This window comes from Anopheles bellator, chromosome X, assembly GCF_943735745.2.
Source record: "Anopheles bellator chromosome X, idAnoBellAS_SP24_06.2, whole genome shotgun sequence".
Lineage (NCBI taxonomy): Eukaryota > Metazoa > Arthropoda > Insecta > Diptera > Culicidae > Anopheles > Anopheles bellator.
Window position 1 is genome coordinate 3,895,842 of NC_071287.1, and position 21,247 is coordinate 3,917,088.

A 21,247-nucleotide genomic window follows, 5' to 3' on the forward strand; every position below is an offset into this window, starting at 1 on the left:
CAGGATACGGGCTGGATTGTCTTACCATAACACTAACGGCAATCAAGATTTCCATTTTCGCTGCCATTTGGAGCCGCTCCTGGCACCGGTCACGGGGACAACCGACGGACCAGGGATCCGCACTCCGCGCAAGCTGTCAAAACCAACGTCAAACGATACGCATTATCATCATCACGGCGCCGGCCCGTCCGTGTGAACCCGGTGAACTCGAACTCGATTTGTCGATTTCAATTAATGGCCGCCGATTTACGGATTCAGCGGTTCGGGGCATTCGTTACATCCACTATCTAGCGCGGCGTCCTTCCGGGGGTCGAATGGCTGACGGTGACGACGTGGGTGTTTTGTTCTGGCAAGATAGCGTCCCACAACCCACATCCAACTCGGCGAACATCGATCCCTGCCCTGGTCCTCGTCTGTCTTGATTCCGCGCACACCGCGCCCGGAACATTACTTCCATCGCCGTGCGCTCCTGAATGACGGCCTATTCTGACAGTTACATTCGTGCTGGCTCGCCGATAGTCCGTATCCGGACGTACCTTTCCGAATTTTAAGTTTTTTTTTTTTTGCTGCTGCTTGCTGTTATTCAGGTTGGTCCATCCGGGTGTTTGTATTTTAAACTAGCATCTACGGGACGTTTATGACATGGGACGCCATACGTTTGCAGAAAATTGGGAAACATTAAAAACTTAAGCAGAATTATCGTAAACCGCTCCACGTCGTGCAAGAGAAGCCAATGCACTGAAGCTGAAAACTTGGACGACATTCGATTTCAACAGGGCGGCACACTACGCACCATATAGCCATGATCTTCGGGAACCCCCATCACTTCAGTGAAGGATCACCCTGTTGTGTAAGGGGCGTCTCATGCGGAACAACCGATGCCAGTTGCCGCTAAAGGCCCACCCTAATAAAAGGTCGAGAGGGCGCGAGGGTGGAGCACATATCACAGCATTTAACGGTGATTTGACTTATGCCTGTACGCCTTCGGCACCTTCGGACGTAAAATAGGCCAACCGACGCAAGCGTGATTCGAAGCGAGGCAGGCCGGGGAAAGGATAGCGATAAAGGATAAAGAATTTTCATGCGAACCAAATCGTTCCGCTCGGGCGGGCGCCAACCCACTCAGTGGGTTGCAGAGCACCGCTCCAAACCACCCCGGGGACACCCAGAACACTTTCTTGCGCTATGACGCCTGACGCGTAATCTGGTCTGGTGACGACCTGGATCAACCGGTGCACTGCGGCTGCAGGATAATGCACTTGGAACTGGGTACACCCCCCCAGGTTCCTTCATGCGCCAGGTACGCTAGGCTTTGACACACGTAGTGCCGACGGCGGTCGTTCGCGCGTCAGGCGCGTTCGCTCTCTCGGAAGACCCTCGTCTCAGGATCTCAGCCCGATGGAAGATTTATCGTTTGGCTCATTTATTTGACACACGACACGTTGGCGGGGCCGCCCCGTTTCCGGACGGGAAGCCACACGCTACACACTAAACCCCCGGACGTAGCTGCTACGCAAACCGGTGGGGCGATCATTTTCGCCTGAAATCTCGTACACCTACCCTACACCTATTGAGGGGACCGGAGCGCTCTGTATGCCATCTTCCGTCAATTTACGCTTCCCTTCGTGTGTCTGTGCTCTGATGTGGAAGTAACCCACCGAATGACACACCGCAGGTCTACCTGGCGGCGAAGTCCTGGATCGGATTGGGATGTAAAAATCCCGGACCGAATCGACCGCAAACGTCAGACGACGAGACGATTTATCGACGATATGACGCCTGCTTCGGGTTCCGGGAATGCTGGCTAACGGTCCGTTGCGGTCCTCGGCGATTAGCCAATAAAGCAAGATAAGACAAATGGCATCATCACCCGGAAGTCGCACCCCGGAAGGCTGCTGCAGTCCCAACCGTCGGCAGGCAGAAAAAGATAAATGGGCTGCTGCTCGGGTGGCCGAAGCGTCGAAGAAGTGAAGCCTGCGCGCCACTAGCATCGCCTCCGGGGGCCCCCGGCAACGTACCATCAATTATTAGCTACCTCTGTGTGACGGCCGACCTGCCTTTCGTCACGTCACAAGTGGACTGACAGTAGGTGTGAGAGATATTGATATTTCACGATGCGATGCAATTGACCATGTGGTGCCGACCTTCTACGAGGCTAGATGGAAGCATCTTCCAGCTAAGGGAGTGGAGCTGGATCCACGACACCCCATCGGCACCCGGCAGCTAGGCTGCCAAAATTTGCGTGGATGCTCGTCCGACGTCGTCCAGCAGACGCTATACCAGGTGTAAAGGTCGAAAAGTGGATTATGTAAACCGATATGGCTTTAGCTGTGGTCACTGTGGTCCTTCTTGTTTCGTTATTTTGGCCACGTTACCCCAATTTGGCATCTGGCGAAAGGGTTTCAACTTAAAACAAAGCATGGTTTTATCTGTTGCCTACCTACGTTCGAAGCTGTTTTTAACGAAACGAAATGCTAACGTCATTGCGGTTTTCTGGCACGTGTTCAAGAAAACTGCTCCAGAACCGCATCAAATGCTTGTCGAAGTTTACGCGTGATCATGCTTTTGGAAGATGCGCACAGTGCTTTTAGTTGTTCATGGCGATTTTGACTTCACAAACAACGAGTCCGTGGGCCGTGCCTCTAAAAAGGTTCGAGGACGCTTCGAAGTTCGAACTACAAGATCTTTCGATCGATAGATCGATTCGGCAAAAAAGACAATACTGTGTGGCCGGTCGGGGTGGGACCAGAATGGTGTAGCTCCTTCAACCAAGCTCCTTACCACGAGCTCCTTCAAGGAAGACTAGCCAGAAACACGAACACGGTAAACAAACATAAACATTAGAGGTGCCGAATAGTGTCATAGCATATAAAAAAAACATCAATAAATGCACAAAGACAACGTTAACGTTTGCGGCGCTTAAAATCGGGAATCGATAAGCCAGATCCCTTACGTGGCCATCTGTTTTAGTAGGAGAATCCTGGACGCGGCACGCTACGGGTCAGGAGCCTGGTATACACTCACCGCAGTCGGTGCCAGCTTGCAATTCAAAGCCCGCGGTTCTTGCTTCCCGTGGAAGCTTCTAAAGGCCAAGCTTGCAAAAGCATCCTGAGCTTTCTAATCAACTTTCTGCAACCTCACAACGCGCACACTCGCCCAGAAGCTTGCCGAGCAGTGCGAAGTGGGGAAGTTGCCACTTTCTGTGCTCCGTGCGTTACGAGCTCCCGAGACCGTTGAAGGACTCGGAGGTAGCGCCATCGTGTTGAAACCAAACTGTCGACCAAAGTTCTCAGCTTCAATTTCGCCAAAGAACCAATTAGCCAACATTGCTCGGTAGAGTACGCCGTCGACGGTTACGATGGCTCCTTCTTCATTCATTCACATGGCGACCGATAACCTCGCTCTCTCTTACAGCATCTCTTAACCCGAATGGACACACGAAATTGGTGATATGGGATTTTTTTAAATTAAAAAAAAATAAATTAGTTAAAAAGATATTTTAAAAACTCTACGGAACGACCTACTGTTTATTTTATCGTTCTTGGTTTGTACAATCAATGGCAAATAGTATTCTTCAGCACTACATGAATCGTGCTGCGTGGCTTGTTTTTTTGAGTAATTTTCCCCAATGCTATTAAGTGAGAACAGCAAGATTAGATTATTCATCTGTTCATCTTTTATGTTGTTTTATTATTTATCTACTATCGATGTAAGTTGCAGCTGAGTTACATTGCAATTCTTTTTTAAGTATCCCTCACATAGCTGTCTATAATTCAAAAATATATTCCAATATAGTCCAATCATGCTTCATCATTATAACATCAGCGAGTAAGCTCGAACGTAGATCGGTTGGTAAAATATAAAACAAAATGCTGCAATATAAAAAAAGTTGATTACAACATTATTCGTTAAAAATACCGATGCGAAAAATCTAAACGTACGTTTTGTTACGCTGTTACGATTTTTCATTTGCAAAAGTTCACTGCTTTCAACGCAAGCAAAGGGAACTATCTGCACGGTAACTGCCACCTAGGAGTTTCGTATGCCAAGTGATTGCTTGAGGTCGGTCCTCTTTTGGTTCACTTTCGCAAAGAAGTAACGCGACACTGCTTCTTGTGTCCAGGGTTGATAATAAAAGTCGGCGCGTCGTTCCTCCTCCGGGTTGCCAACCACATCTGCCATTACCTTCAAGTCCCGCTGCTGTGATACGATCCACCGGTGCGTGAACGTTTGGGGATCTTTTGCGAAACTAAGATAAAATTCGCGATTCGTCTTCAGTGCATTGATCGTCTCTACGGTGTCGTGAATCTTGCCGTCGAGCGTTTGTATTTCTTGCTGGCTTGCCGTGCTCATCAGGAAGCTGCTCATCTGCTGCTTCAGACTGTCGTCCACCTCAACGTCGATGTCGTAGCAAGCGGTTTGTTTGGTGCTTCCCATTTCCTGTACGCCCTCAACCGCTATTACATGGTTGATAACGATCGGGTCTGGCGCATGTAACAGCGGACTTAAACGCTGCGGTATCTCGGCAAACTTCATGCGTGTGCAACCAAAAATCTGCTCAAGGTACTTGTCGCACGTGACAAACTCACGTTCGTGCGCATCTTGCAGTCGGTGCTTTTTAATGTACTGCCAAAGCGCTGAGATAATAATTGGTCTGGTTTGGGTGTGGACACCCAGCAACCGTGCCAGCCGCGGATCAAGTTTAAACTGCAGCGGCTGATAGTCGAGCAACAGTAGAATTGTGCAACGCACATTGCGGTCGCCTGGCCGTTTCACCTGAAAGCCGTCCGTTTCCTGCGTCTGGTGCATACGGTGCCACTCAACCAAATGATTGTCCGGACCGTACTGCTCTTTGTCTAGCTCAATTACAAGCGATTTGAAGAAGCTGCTGAACTTCCGCTTCATCTTTCCCGCTTCCGGTTTTACGTCTTCAAGCAGGCGTCCTTCGACCCGCAACTCCCACGATGCACCGTGACCTTCAAAGTCCGACTCCCGACACGGATAGAAAGTATTCGAGATAAAAATGCGAAGCTTGCGCCGCTGTTTCATTGGACGCTTCAGAGCCTCCTGAATATCTAGCCGTTTGCGCATGATGGTCGCATCAAGTTTCCGTTCGAACGCCAGCAAATCCATGTAGGCCTGCGATTCCGGCACAAGCTCGCGCACTTTCTGTGGCAAAATTTTATCCCCTAGTTTTCTCCGTCGCTTTGCCTGAAATTCGCCACTGGCAAGAGAAACAGGAATCGATACAGCCAAAAGAACGGATACTTACTCCACAGTCTCTAGGTACGCTTACTATTGCTTCTGATGACCCGTCAAGTTACGATCGCCAGTTCGTTTTCCTCCCGTAGAAACGCCAGGCACGGATGAACCACGAATCACTCCACTGCCACTGCTACTTCCCGGAAAACCACTATGTAACGGACGCTGGTGATGCATTTGACTGGGTTGCGGTGGCGCGCCCAGATGGGGGTGCGACACATAACCTCTCGCCTGTGGACAAAAGAAAACGGAAACGGAAAGGAAAGTATTCAAATTGAATGTTAGAACCTGCGGGAGCGCCAAAAGCTCGATCCAGCATAGCAGCATACTCCAAAGCCGGCAGCCGGGCCGTACGGACGCATCACGGACGGACCAATTGCGCCGGGTGCGTAGCCATGCCGTTGGGATGATCCTCCAGGCTGAGGGAACCGTTGTGCCATCGTCGGATGCTTTTGGGTCTGCTGTTCTACACGGAAAATCTTTTTCTAGAAGCTCATAGGTTAGAAACTTCTATCTCAAACGGCGGCAAACAGTGAACAACACTCATTTGCAGCAACAGGCATTCGTTGTTCGATGCAGTTTGACAGCTTGCCCGATGTGATCATAAACACTGCCCATGAAGCATAAGCCCCTATGGTACATTCTGCTTTTAAAGCGCCCCGAAGCATATTGTAGCATTACGCTCATTTACGAAAAAAACATTGTTAGATTCGTATACTCTTTCTGATCTGTTTTTTTTATTATACGTATCGATATTCTTTATTTTTTCATATCCAACGAACACAGCACATGGATCTGTAAACGCAATGACATTTGAAACGTCAAATCTTCCCTAGTTACGCACACAACAACAACATACATACACCGTAACTGTCCCGCCAGACGAAGCGCATATCGGACCGCAAAAACGTCATTTCGTCACGATAAAATATATATAATATAAATATAAATATAAAAACGAAATGTCAAACGTGTTTACATTCGTGTTTTCGGTCCGAGGAAACAGAAATAGAGGGGAAATAAATTTATTTCTGAATACTTTTTTCTGTTTTTTTTTCGATTTTGTTGCTATACCAGCAAACAAGAACTTACATTATCCTCTGTTTGTAAACAAGGCGTTTGCTAACGGGTTTTGCGGTCGTATTAGCGGTCGGCCGTCACATAAACGTTTTTACAATAGCGCAACAGTTTGGTATTAATCTGAAATGCCAAAAACGTTTATTTGCGCATCGTGTAGCCCGGCAGTATTGTTTCTCTTATCGTGTATTTTATCCTCTTTTTCAAATTCGGTTCAATAATGTAGAGTAGAATTCTTCAACAAGATATCGCAACATTGAACAATCGTTTTTTTTGTTTACAAAGCAGTATCTAAAAATACTACGTGTTAAGTAAGCCATCTTACAAACGATGTCGCATTTCTCTGCTGGCCCTGTGGCACGCCAAGGGTAGAATTGCGCCAAGCCAAGGGATCCAAGAGAAAATTGCGACAATCTTTAATGCTGCTGGTTGAAATTAAAGATAAAATTTTTGCGACTAACATTTCAATCTTACCGAGGCCGACAGCCAAAAAGGGGTCCTCTTCATTGTCCGAAATCTTTTATAAATAAAAGAAAAATTCCGTTCGATGAATGTGTAGCGGCATCGCTCGCGCCATCTAAGCTTTATCTTTATTTTAAATATTTTAATATTAAGATTCCGTGTCTAGCCTGCCGGTGAACACTGGTTAATAATAATAAAAAAATTAAAAATAAAAAACTGGCGAAACCCTCCTAAGCGGCCGAGTCCGAGAGGAAGATGCTCAGATTGATATATGGCTCCGTATGTGTAGAGGGTCAATGGAGGGGCCGCTACGACAGCGTGCTGTACGCAATGTACGGCGACCTCGGCAGCATACACGGCTCGTTAGGCTCCGATGGGACTGGTCATGTCATGAGAACGGCAAAAGAGTCTTCTTGGGCCGTTGCGTCAAAGTTATTACTAATTTAATTCAAAACCCAGTTTGTTAGAAAAATTAGTTTTATTGGGCTGATCGATGCGGATTGTTTTTTTGTTTGTTAGTAAAAGAAAATAGCCAACGGGCAACTTAGCCTAATTGGCAATATTGAACTTAACTAAGCACTTACAACTGAACTGAACTAATCAAAACTGACGAATCGCAAACACAGAAGTATTAAAGGAAATATTTTAAAAGGAAACATAAGGTATTTTAAAGGAGGTATCAGGTTCTGATGATCTCAAAGATGCAAAATTCAAACTCATTCTAACCCAAACTTGAATGAACAACGAAGCAATTAATTAATTTCACTCTTCTTGTGAATTTTTGGAGTATTTCGTCAGATTTCTTGGTGTCCTGAACTTGGTCTTTACGTCGTGCTGAGTACGAATATGTGTTTTTAGATTCCATAACTGTGCGAACATTGATGCACAAATATGACACAGAAGCTGTTGGTCCTTATTGTGTGTTTTCGAATGTTGTGCCAGAATGCTTGGTGAATGGAAGGCTTTGTCACATACTTTACACTTGTATGGCTTTTCGCCAGTGTGAGTGCGAATGTGATTTGTTGGGAACGCAGCGTGGGAACACAGCATTTCTCGTAAACATAGATAGGCTTGATAAGGATAAATATTAGGTTGAACCAAGGGACACGATTCATCGCGTGGGTCTAGGAACGCGTCCTAATCAAACAGAAATGCATCTTCGTGGATCCGAGCTCAAGTGCAACTGTATTAGGAGAAGATAAGCACCGCGCGGATGCAGCTGCCTTTAGACAGGGTAATAAATGCATTAGGTCATAAAACAGAGCAGGAATCATAGCAGCAGCAAGGGTCATAAAAACTAAGCAGGGGACCCGAAATAAAACTAAGCAGGGAACCCAGGGACCAGAACCAAACATAGGCCGGAATAGGAATCCAAAACAGAAACCAAGATAGGAACCACACAGAATGCTTTTCTCGCTCTGTAAAACTAGTATATAAGGCACCGAAAATTATGAATAAACCCAGTTATCGATGATACTTCATTAAGACGTGTACAGCGTTTTACTCGAGCTGTCGCGGTAACCGTCCAACTAGATCCGAACACCCCACCGATCCGGCAAGCGACCATACGGAGACCGGCAAAACGCCTCAGAGCGGGACCCACTCTAGTCGCCGCCTGCCACGGATATCCTAATCCCTTCCTTCCCCAATTCCTTTCCTTCGTTTGTCACGGCCGGTGTGACAACTACCGTGGCCAACCTTCGCGGGCCACGACAGTCAGCCACCGACCGTTACATGATTCGTTAGTGTGAACGGCTGAATTTTGACGAGCAATGAGGGCACTGATGCTGTTTGTCCTTATTGTGTATCTTCGAATGATTTAACCGATTGCTTGATGAATGGAAGGCTTTTCACATACTTTACACTTGTATGGCTTTTCGCCAGTGTGAGTGCGGATGTGATTGTTTAGGTTAGATGAACGGCTGAACTTTGACGAGCAATAAGGACACTTATGCTGTTTGAGCTTATTGTGAATTTTGTGCTTATGATTTTTTGAATGTGGTTTGCTATGGTCGTTACCGGTTGTGGGACTCGAAGCGTTTTGTGTTGATTCTGCTGCTGAATCATCGGCACACGCATTATTTGCCACGATCACAGGATTAGTTTTTGGAATTTGAGAGTTCGATTCCAAAGGATTTCTTTTAAGGTTATTCTGTTTAGTGTGACTGCGTATGTGAATATTCAACTTGTTTAAAGCTGGATATGTTGCCGGACAATGAGGGCAGTGGTGCTTATGGTTTTTGGAATTGCTTTTGCTATGGTTGTTCCGGGTTCTGGAACGTTTTGTGTCGATTTTGCTGCAGGATGATTCTGCTTCAGAATTATTCTACTGCAAAATAAACACAAAACGTACAAAATTCAGCCGTTCATCTAACCTAAACAATCACATCCGCACTCACACTGGCGAAAAGCCATACAAGTGTAAAGTATGTGACAAAGCCTTCCATTCATCAAGCAATCGGTTAAATCATTCGAAGATACACAATAAGGACAAACAGCATCAGTGCCCTCATTGCTCGTCAAAATTCAGTGTTGATTCTGCTGCTGAATCATCGGCACATGATTTTTTGGATTTTGACAGTTCGATTCCTGATCATCGTCCTCTTCGTACTCTGATTTGATTGGAATAGGATTTTCTTCTGTCTCCAATGAATCATCAGGTATTTTGTCACAACATTCATATGTACTGTTTGACTCATGAACCTTACGACATATTTGGTTCAAGGGCAAACCGGTGTTGTCCGGTGAGGTAGCTTCAGTTTCAATTGACAGTCCCGTTCGAACCGTTTGTTCGGCAGAGTGGTCAAGATGGTCTTGATTGATTCCTGATTCGTTCTTCGCTGTGTTCTGCTGTTCGGTAAATTTATCGACCAAATCAGTGTTTCGATTACTTCGCCAGCGAAACGGATCCATCTTTTTCAAATGCAATTCGCACATCTTGTACATAAACGATGGAACTCCAGGTATGACATTAATCTGTAAAAATAAGAGTATCATAGACCGTAGCTTTTTAGAGTTTTCTTTTCTTGTGGAACAAGGTGAGATGTATGTTGTTAGAATTGTACTACCTGCAAACGGGAAATATCAAAGATTTGTTGTGCTCTATATTGTCCGGAATCGTCGTTCGTTCGAGCTGCCAGAGCGTCACTTGTCGATATGCACCATTGACATATTTTTGCGATTCTAGAAAAAAAAATTCGAAGGTAATAATTAGATAATAATAATAATATACCTAAAAATACTAGAAATAATTGGGGTACGACTGTAGCTCGCCTCCGCGTGGCGCACCCTGGGTAGCACTAAGAAGCTACAAAAAAAACGGCTCCCACACGCTTCAAGGTGGCTAACAACTTACTGTACCTGAAAAATGTAAGTTACAGAAAATGAAGCAAAATGCAATGACCCTAAGTATGAAAACAAGGACACGAATCGGAACTTGGGATACATTGACCCTTGCCCAGCAGGGTAAGCTGGTCCAACTAACAAAAGAAGGCTAGCCGACACATGCTGGAAATTCTGGGACTGAGCGAAGTCCGTTGGCCCAACACTGGCGAACACAAGACATCGTCCGGACTAACTCCGGACTAAAGACTAACGTTAAATCTTTGCTGCTATACGCCTGTGAGACGTTGTGCGTATCCACAGAAATAACCCAAAAACTACAGGTCTTCGTCGATCGCTGCTTGCGATACATCGTTCGGGCATGGTGGACTAACAATTGGATATCCAATGAGGAACTCCACCGTCGATGCCAACAGCAACCGATTGAGAGTGACATCCGGGAACGCAAATGGAAGTGGATCGTGCACACCTTACTAAGAGGAGCGAACGGGATCTGCAGAGAGGCACTTGCCTGGAACCCGCAAGGCAACGCAGATTCGTAGCACATTTAGTGGTGCATGGAGATAAAATAATTCGGTGTTCGGTTATTTTGTGCTCGGCGACCCAGTTTTGCACGGATTCGTGACATAGTTTAGGGGTGCAGTGAGACAAACTGATCCGAACTTTATGAAGTAAAGCTTAGAGCTTACAGTGAGACGAAGTGATCGGAGCTGTACAAAGTGAAGTTAAGAGGTGTTTGGTTGCGTCGCGCTCGGCTGACCACGGTGAACATTGCGGATCTGCACAAAATTGTGGCAGAGTTAATGCCGTGAAACAATGATGGATAATGAACAGTGTGTCCTATGCAAGAGTGCAACGGACGACGAATGGTTGCAATGCGATGCGTGTGACCAGTTCCAGTTCTCAAACTTGGAGACCCTGAAGCGGCTCCAAGACAGCTTGGCGGGAGATGCCTTGGAAGCAGTGCGCCGGCACCAAAGAGATGCACCGTGTGAAAAGTCGGGGCACTTACTGAAAGCATGCTTTGCGAACCCCGACACTGCTGATCGGATTAGACAACTTAGATCTATGTGCGTCAGCGGAATCAGACCAGAGGTGCCAGCGACCAGAAAATTAACACCCGCTAACACCTATTTTGAGAGTAATAAAATTAGCCTTGTCCTGACTGTCAACCCGCGTGCAGTTCTTCTCGTACGTTTCGAAAGAAACATAACTTCCATCGTGGAAGACGTACCTGCGACATTCGTAATGCACGTAACGTGTAAGAAAATAATTAGCTATCATACCTATTAATCCTTATTTACAACTAACTTACTCAACACCATCCTCTTTTTTAATCAGCGCAAAGCCGATGACGCCGCAGCAACGGCTGGAAGCGGCACGCGGGCAGGAGGAGCCTGTCACCGGCAAATTGAAGCAGCAGCCGCAGCTCCATCACCAGTGGACGGAGAAGTGCAGCAAGCGGCAGTTCCATCGCCGAAGGACGAACCGAACCGAAGGACGGCATGACGTACGTGCAGGTCATGCGGCTTGTCAAGGAGGCACCGACAGCGGCGACAGTACTAGAGGAAATCGACAGGTCCTGGCGGTCGAGTAAGGACCACCTAATGCTGTTGGTGAAAAGCGGCGCCAACGCGGACGAAGTAAGGACCGCGGTGGCCAACATAGTTGGAGAGATGGCCACACCAGTGAACCTCACGGCCATGGTCGTGCTCACCATAAAGAGCATCGACATGTGCACCGACAGGAAGGAGGTAGCTGAGGCGCTGGGGAAGGTCGCGGGTAGGGCAATACCTGCGACGGACGTCAGCCTCCGCCGGATGTCAGGGTCCCAGCCAAGGTGGTGGCTGCTCTGACAAGGGTGACAAGGTGATTATGGGCATGACCCGCTGCGCAGTTCGAGGGGCTGACCCCGATACAGCGCGACCAGAGACTGCTACTGGGGCGATCCGCGGGGTAACGGAGGAAGAGCTTATGGCCGTTGCCAGCAGCCTCAGCCCCCGCAAGGCCCCTGGACCCGACGGCATCCCGAACGCTGCCGCAACCGTTGCCCTGCGATCATACCCTGCTGTGTTCTGCAACCTATTCGGACGGCTCCTTGAAACAGGCTCCTTCCCAGAGGAGTGGAAGCAGCAGAAACTGGTGCTGATCCCGAAGCCGGGGAAGCCAGCGGGGCTGGCGTCGTCGCATACCGCGTACCGATCCACGCATCTGCATGGTAGTGTCGCTAGACGTGCGCAACGCGTTCAACTGGACGTCGAAAGGTGCTGCGCTCCAACGGATGCAGGTGCACCCGGAGCTGCTGCGTGTGCTGGGCAGCTACTTCACCGGTCGTACCCTGCTGTATGGAACCAACCGTGGGCTGAAGGCGCGCAACCTCACGGCAGGCGTTCCGCAGGGCTCAGTCCTTGGACCGACCCTCTGGAATGTGATGTACGACGGTGTCCTGTCGCTGCCACTTCCAGAGGGTGTGAGGAGTGTCGGCTTCGCGGACGACCTGGCGCTCATCGTGCGGGCTGTCAACGTGGAGAAAGCCAGAGAGGCCGCCGAGGACGCCGTACGGGTAGTGCAGAGCTGGCTGGAGATAAACTCCCTCTCTCTTGCCCGAGAGAAAACGGAGGTCCTCGTCATCAGCAGCCACAAAGGGGGACGGCAGCACACGAGCGTCAACGTCGGTGGCGGTGTTGCCTGCCAATCGAAACAGACGATCCGGTATCTAGGGATACAGCTGCACGACCATCTGCGCTGGCGACCGCACATCGAGTATGTGGCAGAACGGGCTAGCCAGGTGACGCGAGTCCTTCGGGCCTTGATGCCTAATCGTTCCGGAGCGACGAGTGACAGACGCAGGCTGATTGCGAGTGCGGTAACGTCAATGATCCGATACGGAGCCCCGCTATGGGCGAAGCGGCGTTCCGGCCTCGAGATACAGAACAACTGTCGACTCCTGGATGGAGTGCAGCGCAGGCTGGCGCAAGGGGTGGCAAGCACGTTCCGCAGTGTTTCCTACAGTGTGGCCACGGCCCTCGCCAGCATGGTGCCCATCGTACTGCTGCTGCAGGAGGACGAACGCTGCATCGGGCGACGATGGCCAGCGATTGGGCAGCAAACGGAGGACACCCATCCACCACCAGACGCGACGGCCCTGCGCAAAAGGGAGCGTTTGCGCACTATCAGCTAGTGGCAAGAGCAGTGGGCGGCGGCGGGGCTAAAACCAGACGCTAGCCGGTATCAACGCTGGACGTACCGAGTCATCCCGGACATCACGTGCTGGGTCAGCAGGAAACATGGACGTGTGGATTTCCACATGTCCCAAGCGCTCTCGGGACATGGATTCTTCCGAGAGTACTTACACGTAAAGAAGTTCGCACGATCCCCTGACTGCAGCTGGTGCCCTGGTGCCGCGGAGTCAGCGGAACACGCAATGTTTTACTGCCCGCGGCTCCAGCGAGAGAGAGCGGAGATGCTGGCAGATGACGGCCGCACCCCCCTCACGCCGGATAACCTGGCGAGCGAGATGCTGCGGAGCCCGGAGTGCTGGCAGCGCTTTGCCCGAGCCTGCCGAGCCGTAACGCTGCAACTTCAACAGGCGTGGCGAGAAGAACAGCGACTGGATGCCGCGGCCGCGGCTGCGGCTGCTGCTGCGGCGGCTGCTGCAGCAATAAGATAAGTTGGCCTTCTGCACAACTTATCCGACAAACACCTCGTTAACCGTGGGGTTGATGACGCTGTTTGTTAACTTGTTTACCGTACGTTCCTTGTCCGGCTGTGCAAAGCAAGAGCGGAGTAGCGACTGACAGCTCCTTGTAGCGGAGCTGGAACCGTCTATACGACTACATCCGCGACTTGCGAATGTGACTAAATGTATAACTATTTGTAAATATGTGCTTTATTTATGTATTTATGTATATATATTATCTGAATAAAATGCGATGATACATCGCATTCCTGCCCCCCTGTGTGCCAGACAGGATACACACGGGGGGGAGAAACAGGTTGTTTTCCCGCATCGGGAAAAATTAAAAAAAAAAAAAATGCCATTCAGTTGGAGCAGCATTGACCGCACTCGTTTCGATCATTTTATTGAAAACGCGTCTATAATTTAGAGTCAGGATCGGTTTTTGATTTGAAACGGAATTGAGATGATCCATTTAGTAAAGGGAAGCTGTCGTGGTCTACAATACCTGGTGTATCTTGTTCAATGTGTCAAGAACCCAATCATGCAGAACAGGATGTTTCCGCATCGGGAAATTAAAAAACAAATACAAAAGAGCCAAACCCTACACACCGAAATGAAGTATTAATGTGCACTTAACTGGACCCTCTAGTATAGTTCGAAACAGTTTGAGACAACTGTCTTCACGATTGCCAAAGTTGACCTCCGTGAGCACGTGTAAAACACACCAGGAGAGGTTATACTTGTGGTGATTACATCTTCTATTCACTATTCAACCTATCTAATACTATTATTATTAAAAAGTAATATAACATTATTTATTACTATTATTTATTACTACTAGTTATTTATTATTCAACCAAATTCTCCACATCACAGAAAAGTCAATAATATTATCATTGGTGTTGCCGTTGTTTACACTCCTAATTGTTTTGTCATTACATCGACTGCCCCAAACATTCATTGCTCCGATATTATATAAGCAAGATGCGTCGGTGCTGTCAGGTAACGGACTCTAGAGAAGAAGAGTGCTCAGCTTGTCCCTGTCGTTGACGGAGCAATTACTCTGTTCTAACCTCGAACTCTCGTCGACGTTTGGCATTTTTACTATATAACATCCGGTATTAAACTCTTTTCGAGAGGAGTGTTACATCGAAGAAATAATTGCCCCAGATTCGACCACCTGGGAACCAATTTGCAACTACTTTGGCAGTGACGTCCGGCAGCACACAAACCGAAGCCATCGATACCAAACAAACCGCGGAATAAAAGTTTGGTTGACGCGACATGGACGTCCTTAGCCTAAGTCTTGATGATATCATCAGGCAGAAGAAAGGAGGCCGTTCCGTTACGAGAATGGACAACAGGCGTATTAAGTCTACCAACGTCAAGCCTGTCCATGCGAGAAACACCGGAGCAGCAGCAACCGTGAGGAAAAAAGCGGCCAATGCGGGGCGTGGTGTTAGCCGCAGCGGTGACACGGTGGAAAACATAGCTCACACTGAGCGCAAGCCCAAACCGGTGGTAGACGCGCGACTGAAGATCATCCAGAAGAACCGTGCCAAAATCCGTGATGCTCGTGACAAGCTGGTGGAGATAACGCGCACTGCAGGAGACGCGCGACTGCGGTTACTGAGAAAGGGCAAAGATCGTGTTGCAGGAGCTCCACCGGCGAGCAGCAACGGTATGGGTAAAAACGGGCACTCCGCGGGTCACCTAGTCGCACGCAATTTTCACGACCTGACGCCGCCGCAAGGAGCGTTGGACAACTATCGCGTAATGAATCGAAGTACTGGTTTGGAAGTGATGGAGGTGGACGAAGATGGCAATCACAGTCGTCAGATGACTGTTTCGTCACTTAAGCGCACAGTTCGCAATGACATTTTCTCACTCCCGAGTACCATGCCGCCTCTGCCGACTTTTCGCAGCGTTCGCCATTCATCTCCACCATCGGTCGCCGTACCTAGTTCCAGTTGGGCTAGTGATCCATTCGATTGCTACGAACTGCCGTCCCGTCGTCCAAATTTAACCGCAACGCCCATACCGCAACCGATGCACACGCAGTATGAAGCTTCCGATGTGAGCCACCCGCGGAGCATCCTTCGGACGCGCTGTTCATCGCCAACTATCGCAAAGACCGCTGTGGACCATCAACACCCACCGCATTTGTCATCGACGATGCGGGCACGACTCGAGCGCGCGCCCAATCCGAGCGAATCGATGGGTATCTTCTCCAAGATGCCGGACGACCAGCCTCATAACCTTCATCAGCAAAAGCAACCAACGGTTGGTGGGTCGCCTTCTGTTTCGTACCGGTTTCATTCGCCACCATTGCCACCCACCAATGGCTACCGCATCGTGGTTAGCAACTTGCACAGCAGCGTAACCCAGCTGGACATTAAGGTACGAATAACAGACCCATTGGTAATACAAAGATTTCCGAATGATTGACTAACTCTGTTCATGTTTTGCTTTACTTCGACCAGGAACTATTCGAGGATATCGGCGACTTGCTTGAGTCACGATTGGTGCGTCCCGGTGTGGCCGAAGTCATATACCGGACACTCAAGGATGCCGAAAAGGCCGTCGATGCTTACCATAACCGTCAACTCGACGGGCAACCAATGAATTGCTTGTTGGTGCATCCGCGCTCCTCCGTCAAACTGACGGCACCGGCTATCAAGTATGGTAGGTAAATGATGTCACCGTGTACGGTTGCCAGTACCGCCAGTACCCTAACATTTGGCTACAGATTACTGTAAAAAACAATCATCCCTTACGCATTATTCAAGGTTTTGCTAACTTCATTTTACAATTTCGCTCTCTGCTCCTCGCTCACTGTCATTTAGTTTAAGTTAGATTAAACAACAGATGAACGTAGGAAAATTTCGTATTCGTGCACGTTACATTCTTGTAGGTCAGAGAGTGCTGTAATCCAATGTATGAGGCTGTTATTTGCACCGGCACCCTGAAGGAACCACTGAAACCTTTAAAGGCATTTTATAGCTTCCAGTGGAAGTTCGATGTGTAGGATGGCCGCTTTGAAAAGGGTGTCAATAATTTCGGCGCATAATTTGAAAAAAAAAAACAAAAATATCTACGGATATCATTATTATTTCTACTTGTTTCTATTCGGTAATTCTGATAGATAACAACAATTAATTCAAACAAACCCTCCCTATTTTATGCTCACAGCGTAAAGATACGTACCTAACTTTTCATTTGAGGCCAACAATTAAGAAATAAAACGTTTGATTTGATCTCCCAAAAATGCGAATACAATTTTCCCTGCCCATTAAAGAAGTATCTCCCTCATCAGATCCTTGAACTCGTTACAATAAAAGTTTACAACTCCAACTTGTATAGTCCGCACATTTAGTACATATAACATACATCAAGGCGAGGAGCAACGACAACCCTGAAATGAAGCAACTCCATCTAACTTAATGGCAATCTAGCGCGTGTCGAACACACAGAACGTAAAGTTGATGTAATACCACAATCTCACATTGGTTTTCTTTTTTTTCAATTAGTAAACAAACCTCATTTAACATTTTTGGTTCCACTTTCTTCAGTAACATCAATGGAACGTAGCATCACATCATTCATGAACCAGCAACCAATTGTGAGGCGGTTTGAATATAAACAACAGAGATAAATAGGCGAAGAGGTAGAAAAGTGAAAAAGAATAAAACGTAAGTGTGTTCGCATGCTGTTAGTCAGCATTAGAAGTTTTACAGTGCAAAAAAATATTGAAACCCGAACCATGGGGCATGATTATAATCGGCGCATAAACAGAAAGAGATGAAGTAGGACGTAACTCATCTGCAAATATTTTGTGGTGGATGCAGCCCCAGCTTAAGTTAAGAGTAACAGTATGTGCAACAATATGTACACAATAGATTAAATATGAATATATATCATGTGGAGAAGGCAGACCCGTAACAATGTAGCAGAGCGAACGCTGTTCTCAGCGAAGAATCGCGTTTGGGAAAACAATAATAAAATACCCAGAGGAACCACCGAAACGCATCTTGTGGTCGATATAAACATTGGACTCAGCATAAACACGATCACGCTACGCGGGCGACGATCGATTATGCTGAGCATTGCAAAAAGGGTCACGTAAGCCACCACAGTTAGGTCGCAGTAGGTTGCGATTAGTTAAGAAGAATTTTAATCTTAATCTGAACGCGGATGCGAGAGGTTGTTCTCTGCGCATACCGCACCGTACTAATAAAGACAAGTGAACAATAACCCAAATGTAAAACGTGTATCGAGTGTTTTTACATTTCAATTTAGTAAGTTACGCAACACTTTGTAATGCAGTAACTAAAACATTGTCAAACTCCGAGACATAGCATGCAGTAATATAAAAAAAACAAGAAATATTGAAATGGTACAAAACAGCGAATTGATGTAAAGCAATCAAAAAGCTACTCTAGGTTGTCTCTATTTTATGTCGTTTATTTCTTATGCATTTTCACAATTCCCTCAAGTATTCCTTGGGAATCATTCTCTGGTCAAAACAGTTTTCGTGCGGTTTAGTCATTTCAACTAATTGCTATGCAATTTTTCAACGTTAACAAATCGATAAAATTTACTTCTTTGAAGTGTCACCACCGCCATGTGACACGGATTCTCTAGCCACTGGCACGCTGGTGTTGTTAAGGGCCTTTTCCGGCGGTGGTTCCTGGACGATCAACATCGTGAAGCGACCCTGATGGAGCCCTCCGTCACTGCTAACCACGCTCCCAACACTCTGCTGACGGTTGCAGTTTGTAATGTACCGACCCAAGAGAGTATTGCCACCGCATCCGACATTATCAGAAGCACCAATGCCGTCCATTTGGCTCCACCGCCACCCGGCCTCGATTGACGCTGTTCGCCTTCCGTGCTCCCGATGCTTTTGCTGGTGTTGTTCCGTTTGATGGTCCGTCTTACCGTGGAAGCTTTTTGTGACGCGTGTTAGCCTAGGTGGATCGATGAAGCCCTCGCGGATAACGAGGGCACCGGGGTTAACTGGTGCATGGGTAGCGCTGCTGGTTAACATCAGTGCATCCCCGGACTCGTCTCGGTACTGTAGCTGACGCGTCCTTAAACATTCCTGCTGGTCGCTGGACGAACAGCGCTTCCCGCCGCCCGATAGACTGGATCGATCCTTACTTTGCTCGTCGAAGGACATATGGATTTGTAATATCGGTTTGCTTCCCGGGCACCTTACTGGGTGCTCCCTATCTTGTGTCGAATTGTTCGTCTCGGTACGGCTATCCCTCTCATATAAACTGATCTGACGCTGTATTCGGCTTCCCCGGACGGGGCCACCGGTGTGGTCCTCGACTGATAACGTCCTTCCCGCTGGAACTCCTGGCGGTCTGACTGAGTTGATGGAAAGCGCGTGATTTGCAGTTTTCTCTGCTGTTCGCGGAAACTGGTGCACCCCGCGCGGGGCCACTATAGGGCACTCTCTGGCGAGTGTGGCCAGCTGTTCGCTGGTTGTCCTTGTACTAAGGCAGCTCTCGATTGAGATCGTTGCATCGTCGTCATCCTCTTCCATAGCGGCCTGCTGAGGACGGATAAAAGAGGGTGGGTAAATCGGAGATCGCACGACGTTACCGACGACGGCTGCAGCTAGCTTACCAGTTCGGTGGCTGTGCTAGTCGAATATTTAGTGGCCTGTGCCGTATTGTCCCAGTCAGAGCAAATGCTGATCGGTGTCACGTCGCCGTTATCCTCGCGCGTTGAGCCGCGCCGTTCTATCACACCGTGACCAGTTGGCACGCCATCTTCGGTTTTCGAATGCGTCTCAGCCTCTGAATTCCTCAGAGCAAACGGGAAATTCAATCCGGCACCTGACGCGCTTGCAACCATTAATTCACCGGTGGCGGGATGGTGATTGGGCGGTACGTTGTTGGTCGGGTGGGTGAACAAGTTCAGCATGTATCCGAACTGGTCCGCTCTTCTATTGCCATCCACAGCAGCACCGAGACTGCTGCTACTTTGCATCACGCGGAAGCAGACGTGATCCGTGTTTGGTTTGTTGTGCATTCCGTTAGAACATAACATAACAAGTTGGTTTCCTGTTTTGTTTTTTTTTCATTGTCAAATGTTCAACTCATCCGAACGAACAAAATCTTATCCCTATGGTTCTACCCGACATCGTGCGTCGGATGTGAAAATGTGCGAAAGAACGTAACAAACTGAAAGCTGCACGAAGGTTGGTAATGAACGTGCTAAAATGCCATCTCGAGATAGATGAGGGATCATAGTGGGAAGAATCAGTTGTGTGAAGATTTAAGGTTATGTAACATATGACAACGGTTTGAAGACATAGACTCTAGTCAGGTTTAGTGTTTCTAGTTTGTTCAGTATGTTTAGTTCAGTCTTTGCAACTACGACATCAATTTGAAGACTAAAAGATATTATAGTGTGGCAAGGAAAACCATGACCGAAACCGACATGTAAGTCACACGTTGCTACTATACGTACATATGGCTTTCGTATGTTTTATTTAAAAATCCAATACCTTAGCATTGACTATTAGTCGAGCAGCTTAGCTCAAAGTTATATTTTTTGCCGCTGTTCACAGGCGTGCTGTTGAAACAGGGCCCTAAAATCGGCTATCCGGAAAATAAGCGGCAAATAATAAAACGGAAACGAATAACGAACGGAAAGCAAGGGAATTGTGAAAAACGATGAGAAATTAAAACTCCGCAGATACCAGTAACTATGGTAACTATAGCAAACACTGGCGGATACAGAACAACTATATGAATTGTGATTGGTAACACGAGTATTGTTGTTCTCGTTGTTGGTCGTACCCATAAATTACTTACCTGGTGCTCGTGATACTGGCGGACATATCGGTGCTCGCCAACTCCGAGAAATTAGGTGACGAAGGCCCTCCGCTCGATAAGGCGCTTATGCTACTCGTCATGCTGGAATGATCACTGCAGCCTTGCCACCCAACACATGCATGTCAGTGATTATGATTTTTAGACCCGACCGCCCGGTAGAGGCATAAATGACACAATTCAATTGGCAACCAACAATGCATGAGCAGTGATTAGTTTAGCATAGACAAGGAGATGAAAATAGGTATAGATACAAATGGGCAGAACTATAAGAAATTATTTTTCTACAGCAAGCAAGTGAAATTACGAATGCTTTATAAGGTCTACACTCTGTTGTACAAGAACGTTAGTCATGTGTATGTTGGGTGAATACACATGTGTACAACATAAGCAATATTCTGTAAATAACAAACCAACCTGATTAAAAGCTAACGAGGGTAAAGCTTTAAACGATCATTGATTCTGCATTCGGTTGCCGGATTACTATTCAAACAAATTTCTTATAAACCACAAATAAAAATTAATGCTCGCAATATTCGGACACAGTTAGAGCCTTAATCTTTGTTGGCGCAGC

At 47.5% G+C, this 21,247-nt stretch overlaps 3 protein-coding genes and 1 long non-coding RNA gene across 4 annotated transcripts; 1 reads left to right on the forward strand and 3 right to left on the reverse strand.

Annotated features, from left to right (window-relative positions):
* Positions 1-3,549: 3,549 nt before the first annotated feature.
* Positions 3,550-5,781, reverse strand: LOC131213562 (brahma-associated protein of 60 kDa-like). Its single transcript, XM_058207627.1, has 4 exons — positions 5,592-5,781; positions 5,297-5,493; positions 3,942-5,224; positions 3,550-3,872 (listed from the first exon to the last, which is right to left on the reverse strand). The coding sequence occupies exons 1-3, from the start codon at positions 5,700-5,702 to the stop codon at positions 4,030-4,032; spliced, it is 1,503 nt and encodes a 500-aa protein (XP_058063610.1). The 5' UTR covers positions 5,703-5,781; the 3' UTR covers positions 3,550-3,872; positions 3,942-4,029.
* A 1,510-nt stretch (positions 5,782-7,291) lies between these two features.
* Positions 7,292-13,566, reverse strand: LOC131213579 (uncharacterized). Its single transcript, XR_009156966.1, has 3 exons — positions 13,497-13,566; positions 9,870-9,984; positions 7,292-9,777 (listed from the first exon to the last, which is right to left on the reverse strand). It is a non-coding gene; the product is annotated as an uncharacterized LOC131213579 (long non-coding RNA).
* Positions 13,567-14,889: 1,323 nt separating this feature from the next.
* Positions 14,890-16,981, forward strand: LOC131213224 (striated muscle preferentially expressed protein kinase-like). The gene is made up of 2 exons (XM_058207221.1): positions 14,890-16,222; positions 16,306-16,981. The coding sequence occupies exons 1-2, from the start codon at positions 15,107-15,109 to the stop codon at positions 16,513-16,515; spliced, it is 1,326 nt and encodes a 441-aa protein (XP_058063204.1). The 5' UTR covers positions 14,890-15,106; the 3' UTR covers positions 16,516-16,981.
* A 1,305-nt stretch (positions 16,982-18,286) lies between these two features.
* Positions 18,287-19,867, reverse strand: LOC131213306 (uncharacterized). Its single transcript, XM_058207321.1, has 2 exons — positions 19,460-19,867; positions 18,287-19,385 (listed from the first exon to the last, which is right to left on the reverse strand). Exons 1-2 carry the CDS (start codon positions 19,865-19,867, stop codon positions 18,420-18,422), a joined length of 1,374 nt encoding a protein of 457 aa, XP_058063304.1. The 3' UTR covers positions 18,287-18,419.
* Between the last annotated feature and the right edge of the window lie 1,380 nt (positions 19,868-21,247).

Coding starts and splice junctions, on each gene's coding strand:
- LOC131213562 (XM_058207627.1), bottom strand. CDS start 5,702: ATGGCACAACGGTTCCCTCAGCCTGGAGGATCATCCCAACGGCATGGC. Junction 5,494..5,591: donor GCCCGGCTGCCGGCTTTGGA/GTATGCTGCTAT, acceptor TTTTGTCCACAG/GCGAGAGGTTATGTGTCGCA. Junction 5,225..5,296: donor ACGGGTCATCAGAAGCAATA/GTAAGCGTACCT, acceptor TTCTCTTGCCAG/TGGCGAATTTCAGGCAAAGC.
- LOC131213224 (XM_058207221.1), top strand. CDS start 15,107: ATGGACGTCCTTAGCCTAAGTCTTGATGATATCATCAGGCAGAAGAAA. Junction 16,223..16,305: donor TAACCCAGCTGGACATTAAG/GTACGAATAACA, acceptor TACTTCGACCAG/GAACTATTCGAGGATATCGG.
- LOC131213306 (XM_058207321.1), bottom strand. CDS start 19,867: ATGCACAACAAACCAAACACGGATCACGTCTGCTTCCGCGTGATGCAA. Junction 19,386..19,459: donor CTAGCACAGCCACCGAACTG/GTAAGCTAGCTG, acceptor ATCCGTCCTCAG/CAGGCCGCTATGGAAGAGGA.